Source organism: Tachysurus vachellii, chromosome 17 (genome assembly GCF_030014155.1).
Source record: "Tachysurus vachellii isolate PV-2020 chromosome 17, HZAU_Pvac_v1, whole genome shotgun sequence".
In the NCBI taxonomy this organism is placed as follows: domain Eukaryota; kingdom Metazoa; phylum Chordata; class Actinopteri; order Siluriformes; family Bagridae; genus Tachysurus; species Tachysurus vachellii.
Window position 1 is genome coordinate 2,225,001 of NC_083476.1, and position 10,000 is coordinate 2,235,000.

The following is a 10,000-nucleotide window of genomic DNA, read 5'->3' on the forward strand; positions in this document are numbered from 1 at the left end:
ATTATTCTAATTGTTAAAAATGATGCAGGAAAATCTATCTGTCTCGTTATCAGGTGATGGGCACAAACTGTGAGAACGTGATTGGCTATGTGCCAATACCAGTGGGTGTGGCCGGACCTCTGCTATTGGACGGGAAGGAATTCTACGTTCCCATGGCGACGACGGAGGGCTGTTTGGTGGCCAGCACCAATCGAGGTTGCAGGGCCATCACTGTGAGTCCGTCGTTTACTTCTCTTTCCTTTTTATTCCCATAAACTATTTTTCTTTTTTTCTCACCATTTTTTTTCCATCCATCCATCCTGCCATGCCTTGTATTTCCTGCCACTCCATTTCTTTTTTTATCACACTCATTAGTCTTTAAATTTCTGTTTTCTTATGATATATAAAGTCTTATATTCTCTCTCTCTCTGTCTGTCTCTCTCTCTCTCTCTCTGTAGCTCTCAGGTGGAGCGAGTGCCCGTATCCTGGCTGATGGTATGACTCGTGGTCCAGTTGTACAGTTGCCGTCAGCGTGTAAAGCTGCAGAGGTGAAATCCTGGTTGGAGAGTTCTGATGGCTTCAATGTGATTAAACACACATTCGACAGAACCAGCAGGTCAGAGAACAACGAGCTCAGGATACTGTGTCCCCTCTAGTGTCTCCTCCCATACTGATACTGTGTCCCCTTTAGCTCCTCCCATACTGATACTGTGTCCCCTTTAGCTCCTCCCATACTGATACTGTGTCCCCTTTAGCTCCTCCCATACTGATACTGTGTCCCCTCTAGTGTCTCCTCCCATACTGATACTGTGTCCCCTTTATCTCCTCCCATACTGATACTGTGTCCCCTCTAGTGTCTCCTCCCATACTGATACTGTGTCCCCTTTAGCTCCTCCCATACTGATACTGTGTCCCCTTTAGCTCCTCCCATACTGATACTGTGTCCCCTTTAGCTCCTCCCACACTGATACTGTGTCCCCTTTAGCTCCTCCCATACTGATACTGTCCCCTTTAGCTCCTCCCATACTGATACTGTGTCCCCTCTAGTGTCTCCTCCCACACTGATACTGTGTCCCCTTTAGCTCCTCCCATACTGATACTGTGTCCCCTTTAGCTCCTCCCATACTGATACTGTGTCCCCTCTAGTGTCTCCTCCCATACTGATACTGTGTCCCCTCTAGTGTCTCCTCCCATACTGATACTGTGTCCCCTTTATCTCCTCCCATACTGATACTGTGTCCCCTTTAGCTCCACCCATACTGATACTGTGTCCCCTTTAGCTCCTCCCATACTGATACTGTGTCCCCTTTAGCTCCTCCCATACTGATACTGTGTCCCCTTTAGCTCCTCCCATACTGATACTGTGTCCCCTTTAGCTCCTCCCATACTGATACTGTGTCCCCTTTAGCTCCTCCCATACTGATACTGTGTCCCCTTTAGCTCCTCCCATACTGATACTGTGTCCCCTCTAGTGTCTCCTCCCACACTGATACTGTGTCCCCTTTAGCTCCTCCCATACTGATACTGTGTCCCCTTTAGCTCCTCCCATACTGATACTGTGTCCCCTCTAGTGTCTCCTCCCATACTGATACTGTGTCCCCTCTAGTGTCTCCTCCCACACTGATACTGTGTCCCCTTTAGCTCCTCCCATACTGATACTGTGTCCCCTTTAGCTCCTCCCATACTGATACTGTGTCCCCTCTAGTGTCTCCTCCCATACTGATACTGTGTCCCCTCTAGTGTCTCCTCCCATACTGATACTGTGTCCCCTTTATCTCCTCCCATACTGATACTGTGTCCCCTTTAGCTCCACCCATACTGATACTGTGTCCCCTTTAGCTCCTCCCATACTGATACTGTGTCCCCTTTAGCTCCTCCCATACTGATACTGTGTCCCCTCTAGTGTCTCCTCCCATACTGATACTGTGTCCCCTTTAGCTCCTCCCATACTGATACTGTGTCCCCTCTAGTGTCTCCTCCCATACTGATACTGTGTCCCCTTTAGCTCCTCCCATACTGATACTGTGTCCCCTCTAGTGTCTCCTCCCATACTGATACTGTGTCCCCTTTAGCTCCTCCCATACTGATACTGTGTCCCCTTTAGCTCCTCCCATACTGATACTGTCCCCTCTAGTGTCTCCTCCCATACTGATACTGTGTCCCCTTTATCTCCTCCCATACTGATACTGTGTCCCCTTTATCTCCTCCCATACTGATACTGTGTCCCCTTTAGCTCCTCCCATACTGATACTGTGTCCCCTTTAGCTCCTCCCATACTGATACTGTGTCCCCTTTAGCTCCTCCCATACTGATACTGTCCCCTCTAGTGTCTCCTCCCATACTGATACTGTGTCCCCTTTATCTCCTCCCATACTGATACTGTGTCCCCTTTATCTCCTCCCATACTGATACTGTGTCCCCTTTAGCTCCTCCCATACTGATACTGTGTCCCCTTTATCTCCTCCCATACTGATACTGTGTCCCCTCCAGTATCTCTTTCAGTATCCCCTTTAATATTCCCCTCTAATTTCCCCCCCTGTATCTCTACCAGTACCCCTGCTGTATCTCTACTATTAACAAAGCCTGTGTGTGTGTGTGTGTGTGTGTGTGTGTGTGTGTGTGTGTGTGTGTTGTAGGTTTGCTCGGCTCGACAAGCTGCAGGTGTGTCTGGCTGGCAGGAGCCTCTACATCCGCTTCCAGTCTGAGACCGGCGACGCCATGGGCATGAACATGCTGTCTAAGGTGTGTGTCTTTCATCCTGTCTGTGTAGTAACTCCTGTAAAAACACAGTAATAACCCGTGTGTGTGTGTGTGTGTGTGTGTGTGTGTGTGTAGGGTACAGAAGAGGCATTGCACAGACTGCAGCAACAGTTTCCTGACCTCCGTGTGTTAGCGGTCAGCGGAAACTACTGCACCGACAAAAAAGCCGCAGCCATCAACTGGATCCACGGCCGAGGAAAGTCCACCGTGTGCGAGGCCACGATTCCAGCTAAAGTGGTGCTAGAGGTAAGCACACGGAGACGAACCACTTAGTTACGATACCGCATCAGTGTTGATTTCTCGAGTCTGAACCGCGTCTCAATCGGCTCTACGGCTCCCTCTAGGTGCTGAAGACGAGCACTGCGGCTCTGGTGGAGCTGAACATCAGTAAGAACCTGGTGGGTTCTGCGATGGCCGGCAGTATAGGAGGCTTTAACGCACAGGCCGCTAACATCGTAGCAGCGATGTACATCGCGTGTGGACAGGTGAGATCTGGGAGTTATTATATTTATATATAAGTTTGGTTTCTCTGTTATGGACTTGATGTGATCATGGATAGTGTGTGTGCGTGTGTGTGTGTGTGTGTGTGTGTGTGTGTGTGTAGGACCCAGGACAGACAGTAGGCAGCAGTAACTGCATCACTCTAATGGAGGCTGTCGGGCCGGGCGGAGAGGATCTGTGTATTTCCTGTACGATGCCGTCTATAGAGCTGGGCACCATCGGAGGAGGCACAAACTTACCACCACAACAAGCTTGTTTACAGGTTCAGTCGCCATTTTGTTGTTTTGCGTTTCAACTTTGCCTTTTATGCCGTTTTGTGGGTGTAGCTACAGTACATGACCTACACCAACAGTTACAAATCACGTTACTAAAAGGTTCATGGTACAGCAAAGATAACGATACCAAGCAAATCTTAATTAGGGATGTGTGTGTGTGTGTGTGTGTGTGTAGATGCTGGGAGTACAGGGCGCGAGTGCAGACCATCCCGGGGAAAACTCGCGCACTTTGGCGCAGGTGGTGTGTGCGGCGGTGATGGCAGGAGAACTCTCGCTCATGGCTGCTCTCGCTGCTGGACACCTCGTCAAGAGTCACATGACTCTGAACAGGTAAACACACACCATACACACACACAGCTTTCTGTTGTTCTAACACACCACTCTGCTGTGTCTCTCTAATCAGTTGTTGTTTTTTTTTGTCTTCTACCAGATCAAAGGTCAACCTTTCAGAAATGTCCGGATCGACGAGGAAGAATCCGTCCTGATGGTGTGTTCTGTGAAACAGGAATCTTTGCTAGCTACAACATGACGCTTTTTTAAAGCCAGCAGAAAGCATGTGGACTCCAGCGCAGGGAGAGAGAGAGAGAGAGAGAGAGAGAGATGGAGAAATAAATCCTTCTGAAATCCATGTTTATGCTTCAGAAGCAGCTTTGCACTAGTGTTTGGACAGCGACGAATGTCTGTACGCCGTAACCGCGAAGTGTCGCGACGGTATCATGCTACGTCCGGTGAGCGAGAAGGCGCCGGATTCCTTTAAGCAGGAAAACTGAACGCTGCAGTGATGTAGCAACATCACTACTACACTCTAATGCTGTGGTACGCTAACTTCTGAATCCGTTAAAAGATCCGTTGCTTCCTGTGTGTGTGTGTGTGTGTGTGTGTGTGTGAGAGAACGTGCTAAAGGTCAGCATGTGAAATTAAAGTGTGTTTAATTCACTGGATCAGAAACAAAATGGAATCTTGGGTGAACAAACACACAACATGAACATACTATTGTTGTGTGTGTGTGTGTGTGTGTGTTAAATAAGGAATTAAAGGTGGTCACAGTTTGTTTTATCCTTTTATGGTTACGTTTGTCATTGTGAAGCGAAACTTATCGCAGGTATAACGGTCTCACACTCACACACACACACACACACGACTATTCTGCAAAATAAAATCCCAGTAAATCCATATTACTGGTCTGCTTCATAAACCTCACTGGACTGTTATTTTGCCAAATAAAAAACTAATCACTGTTCTTCAGATGTGTTACAAAGTGAGTTGTCATTTAATACCTTTTTATTTTGAAGTTCTTTTTTTATTTACATTTGTAAAAAAAAAATCACAACCAACGATATCTTGCTTTTTTTTTTTCATGGTAATGGATGCAGGAGGATTATTAAAAAATCCTCTTATTAAAAAAATATATATATTTTGTGGGGGGCCAATAATTTTGGCACAGAAACGAGATTATGAGATTATAAATTGAAGAAAATTAACAAGTAAATATCAGCCAATCAGAATCCAATATGCAAATGAAGGGCACATGATAGACTTACTTTCCCCATCAGTTGAAAACCTACAGGATTCTTTTCTCTCCGTGTCTCCCTCTCTCTGTCTCTCTCCGTCTCTCTCTCTGGGTGTCAACCTCTCTCTCTCTCCGTCTCTCTCTCTGGGTGTCAACCTCTCTCTGTCTCTCTCCCTCCCTCTCTCCGTGTCTCCCTCTCTCTGTCTCTCTCCCTCTCCGTCTCTCTCTCTGGGTGTCAACCTCTCTCTGTCTCTCTCCCTCCCTCTCTCTCTCTCCGTGTCTCCCTCTCTCTCCCTCAGAGTCTCCCTCCGTGTCTCTCTCTCTCCCTCAGAGTCTCCCTCCGTGTCTCTCTCCCTCCCTCTGTGTCTCTCTCCCTCCCTCCCTCTGTGTCTCTCTCCCTCCCTCCCTCTGTGTCTCTCTCCCTCCCTCCCTCTGTGTCTCTCTCCCTCCCTCCCTCTGTGTCTCTCTCCCTCCCTCCCTCTGTGTCTCTCTCCCTCCCTCCCTCTGTGTCTGTCTCTCTCCCTCCCTCCCTCCGTCTCTCTCTCTCCCTCCCTCCCCCTCCCTCTCCCTCCCTCTGCCTCCCTCTCCCTCTGCGTCTCTCTCCCTCTCTCTCCCTCTGCCTCCCTCTCCCCCCCTCTCCCCCTCCCTCTGTCTCTCTCCCTCCCTCTGTCTCTCTCCCTCCCTCTGTCTCTCTCCCTCCCTCCCTCCCTCCCTCTGTCTCTCTCCCTCCCTCTGTCTCTCTCCCTCTGCCTCCCTCCCTCTGTCTCTCTCCCTTTTAATGATTTAAGCATCATTTCTTTAGTATATAAAAATCATCAGACACACGACAGAGTAAGACGTCTTTCTCTTTATTTCTGTTTAAACGCTCGACAGAAGTGCTGCATTTTCACTCGTTTTTTCTGCGTTCGTTCCGTTCAGACGCTGTTAGTGTAACTATTGTATTTACAGAAACTGGTTTTATTCCAACTACATTACATTCAGTGCAAATGCAACAAATAAACTGTACTGGGATTAGAAGGACGTTCGATTCTTCAGAACACACACACACGCACTCGTGCGCACACACACACACACTTTACTGGGGTGCTAAACTCCACTCCTGATTGGCTGTTTCCTGTCACGGCATCACAGCCGTTGATTTAATGCAGATAAAATCGTTTAATGATTGGATACGACGTCGATATCGATTTGAATGTTCGATATCTTTGTTTTTTTAAAGAAACAGATGAAGGGAACGGTGTGTTGAGTCGAGCTACTAAAGACGGCCAGTGTTTGAGGAAAAAAAAAAAAAAAAAACCACTTGTTTATCGCGCTGTATCTGATAGAATTGATCAGTAAAATCTGTTAGCAGCAGCATTTACACAGGAAAAACTTTGCTTCTTCCACGTTTATGTAAAAATTCATGCAAGGCGACTCGCTAATACGAAACGATTGAACGCTCGCAAGTCGTAGAATTGCTGTGACGTGAAAGGCCGAGATTTCGAAACAAAAAAGTTACGACATCCCGTTCGAGTAGGAGCAAAAGTAATGGCACCCTGTACGAATCTGATCCGTCTCTGATGCGCTGCAGTGGCTTGAGCTGCTTTTATTGGAAGATTCGTCTTCTCTCGCCGCTCTCTCACATTCGTTGTAGGAATTTTTTAGCTTGATTTCGACTACGAAAAACTCGACTCGACTAAAAAGGTGATGAATGATCCGGTGTCCGGTGTTTTGATCGATAGCCAATCAGAAATGAAAAAAAGAAAACTCAAATAACGGTTATGATGTAATCGCTAAAAGACGCTTGACTTTTTTTTTTTTTTTTTTTTTAAACTCCCCTCTTTAGGGCTTTTAGAGAAGGAGGAACCTCGCATCACTCAGGTCATGTGATTAGACTGAGGCACTTCACTAATGATTTATACGCTCGTCCGACGCCTCGGATCATCCCCCACACACACACACACACAGACACACACACACTCTAAGGCATGTGAAGTTGGATGAATCACATAAAAAGCATTGGCTGACAGCAATCCCACGCACTTGAAGCTATAATTAGGAATTATATACACAAGTAAATCGAGATGTAAAGCGTTTCGTTTTTTCCGTATTAAAAAGATCCCGCTGTCGTCTATCACTACGGATGCTTAATTGTGCTACAGTGCGCCAGCGTGTCTCTGACATACACAAGTACAACTAAAAAAAACAGATCTCGGATTTCTCGGAAAATTAAACGACAAAACATCAGGAAGGAAAAAGAATCTCCTCTTCAGCACCAGCATCCGGGCTTCATCGAAGAGATGGAGAGGGGGAAAAAAAAAAAAAAAGGCAAAAGCTGGGTCATGTTGTAGGTCATAGGTCAATGACAGCCCTCTCTGTGTTCGGTTACAAACCTTCAGGATGGTTTTAATGTCTGACCCGAGCATTTTTTTTACCTCCTTATTTTAAATTAGCAGCACGGAAAGCGACGAGCAGTGAGTTCTGGGATCAGTCAATGAAGTGCAGTCCAAAAAGAAAGAAAAAAAAAAGATGAAAACTAAAAGCGAGCTGTCCTTCTGTGTTTTGGCTCATTAAATAAACCTGTTCTGTAAATCTCACATACTTCAGTAGATACATGTATCTCAATATTAATATAGATCTCTGCTGAAAATACAGAACCGACGCTGAGATTTGGCAACGTTTCCTCTCAGAGCTGCGGGGGTTAAAGCCTCGGGACCGCATGAAGCTGACGCGTGTCTACACTGAGGGCCGCTGCAGGGGATCCTGGGTAATTTGGGTTGATTTATCTGGGGGCAGCAGAGGGCCTGAACATTCAGGAAGAGGAGGAGGAGCAGGAAGAGGAAGACGGCCTGCAGTGAGAGGAAGCTCCTCGGGGCTGCTGTAGCTGGGAGTGTAGAGAGGGGGCGCTGTACACAGGATCTGCACACAACAAGAGACACTGTTACACACTCAATACTGAATAAAGCCTCCATCCATCCATCCATCCATCCATCCATCAATCAATTACTTTTTATTTAACCATATAACTATCCATCTACTCAACAATCTGTGGAGCGAGCCATCTATCTACTCATTCATCTTTCCATCCATCTATCTAACTTCCAAACAGCTAACACAATTATCTATCTATCCATCTAACCACTCAGCCGCCCATCCATCTAACCACTCAGCCGTCCATCCATCTAACCACTCAGCCGCCCATCCATCTAACCACTCAGCCGCCCATCCATCTAACCACTCAGCCGCCCATCCATCTAACCACTCAGCCGTCCATCCATCTAACCACTCAGCCGTCCATCCATCCGTCCATCCATCTAACCACTCAGCCGTCCATCCATCCGTCCATCCATCTAACCACTCAGCCGTCCATCCATCCGTCCATCCATCCAACCACTCATCCGTCCATCCATCCAACCACTCATCCGTCCATCCATCCAACCACTCATCCGTCCATCCATCCAACCACTCATCCGTCCATCCATCCAACCAATCATCCGTCCATCCATGATTCTACCCACTCAGCCACCCATCTATCCATCCATCCATCTAACCATCCATCCATCTGACCACTCATCCGTCCATCCATCCGTCCATCCATCTAACCACTCAGCCGTCCATCCATCCGTCCATCCATCCAACCACTCATCCGTCCATCCATCCAACCACTCATTCGTCCATCCATCCAACCACTCATTCGTCCATCCATCCAACCACTCATCCGTCCATCCATCCAACCACTCATCCGTCCATCCATCCAACCAATCATCCGTCCATCCATCCAACCAATCATCCATCCATCTACCCACTCAGCCACCCATCTATCCATCCATCCATCCATCTAACCATCCATCCATCTGACCACTCATCCGTCCATCCATCCATCCAACCACTCAGCCATCCATCCGACCAATCATCCGTCCATCCATCCATCTACCCACTCAGCCACCCATCTATCCATCCATCCATCCATCTGACCACTCATCCGTCCATCCATACATCCAACCACTCATCCGTCCATCCATCCATCCAACCACTCAGCCATCCATCCAACCACCCATCTCACCACTCATCCATCCATCCAACCACTCAGCCGTCCATCCATCCATCCATCTGACCACTCAGCCATCCATCTATCCATCATATACTGTATCTACATATACATCTCATTTACCATACATCTGTCCCATCTACCAAGCTTCTGTCCATCCCTCCCTCCCTCCCTCCCTCCCTCCGGCACCAGCACTACCGTCCTGTTGAAGCCTAAAGTTAGTAGTTCATTTAGTTTAAAAACAACAGAAGTGCCTTTATTGCTAAATCGATACACTTTGACAAAACTGTGTGATAGAAAGTTCCTGAAGGTTCACCTGAGCTCTCAGAAGAGGATGGGCTTGCCGGCAGTTTTCTCCTGAACGTAGGAGGTGAAACGCTTCAGGAATTTGGGGTATTCCCGCTTGGCTACAGCTCTCAGGACAGACGCAGGAGCCCAGCCTCCAGGGTTTACTGCACCACAGGACAACATTATTATGATTATGATGATTATTAATAATAACTCTGTGTGTGTAAAGAAGCCGAAGGAACTGACCGTTGGCCACATATGTGATTTTACACAGAATGTTGTCTCTGCTGATCTCTTTGTTGCCCTCTGGTGGACTCACCAGAGTCTGACAGATCATGGCGATGTTAATTCTGGCACGAACGCAACGGCTGCTCGGCTGAAAGGAAGGAAAGAGGGATTTTTACAAGTTAGAAGTTATTTAACAGATCCTGAGTTCTTCTTGGATAAAATGAGTTCTTAGAAATAAATAAATAAACAAACAAACAAACAAATAAATAAAGGAGAAGCAACTAAAAGAAAGAAAGAATTGAGAAGCAACTAAAAGAAAGAAAGAAAGAAAGAAAGAAAGAAAGAAAGAAAGGAAGAATTGAGAAGAAACAAAGAGAATTAAGAAGAAACTAAAAGAAAGAAAGAAAAATAATTGAGAAGAAACTAAAAGAA

At 46.8% G+C, this 10,000-nt stretch overlaps 2 protein-coding genes across 4 annotated transcripts in view; one reads left to right on the plus strand and one right to left on the minus strand.

Moving 5' to 3' along the window:
- Positions 1 to 4,571, plus strand: part of hmgcrb (3-hydroxy-3-methylglutaryl-CoA reductase b) — an 11,547-nt gene extending 6,976 nt beyond the window's left edge. For both annotated transcript variants that reach the window (XM_060890872.1, XM_060890873.1), the window contains exons 13-20: positions 54 to 212; positions 438 to 595; positions 2,616 to 2,721; positions 2,815 to 2,985; positions 3,084 to 3,224; positions 3,344 to 3,502; positions 3,691 to 3,845; positions 3,946 to 4,571. In XM_060890872.1, the coding sequence (XP_060746855.1) occupies positions 54 to 212; positions 438 to 595; positions 2,616 to 2,721; positions 2,815 to 2,985; positions 3,084 to 3,224; positions 3,344 to 3,502; positions 3,691 to 3,845; positions 3,946 to 4,000 (1,104 nt within the window). In that variant the 3' untranslated portion in view covers positions 4,001 to 4,571. The remainder of the gene's footprint in view (positions 1 to 53; positions 213 to 437; positions 596 to 2,615; positions 2,722 to 2,814; positions 2,986 to 3,083; positions 3,225 to 3,343; positions 3,503 to 3,690; positions 3,846 to 3,945) is intronic.
- Positions 4,572 to 5,857: 1,286 nt separating this feature from the next.
- cert1b (ceramide transporter 1b) overlaps positions 5,858 to 10,000 on the minus strand; it is a 33,475-nt gene continuing 29,332 nt past the window's right edge. For both annotated transcript variants that reach the window (XM_060890486.1, XM_060890487.1), the window contains 3 exons: positions 9,587 to 9,716; positions 9,369 to 9,504; positions 5,858 to 7,923 (listed from right to left, as the gene is read on the minus strand). In XM_060890486.1, the coding sequence (XP_060746469.1) occupies positions 9,377 to 9,504; positions 9,587 to 9,716 (258 nt within the window). In that variant the 3' untranslated portion in view covers positions 5,858 to 7,923; positions 9,369 to 9,376. The remainder of the gene's footprint in view (positions 7,924 to 9,368; positions 9,505 to 9,586; positions 9,717 to 10,000) is intronic.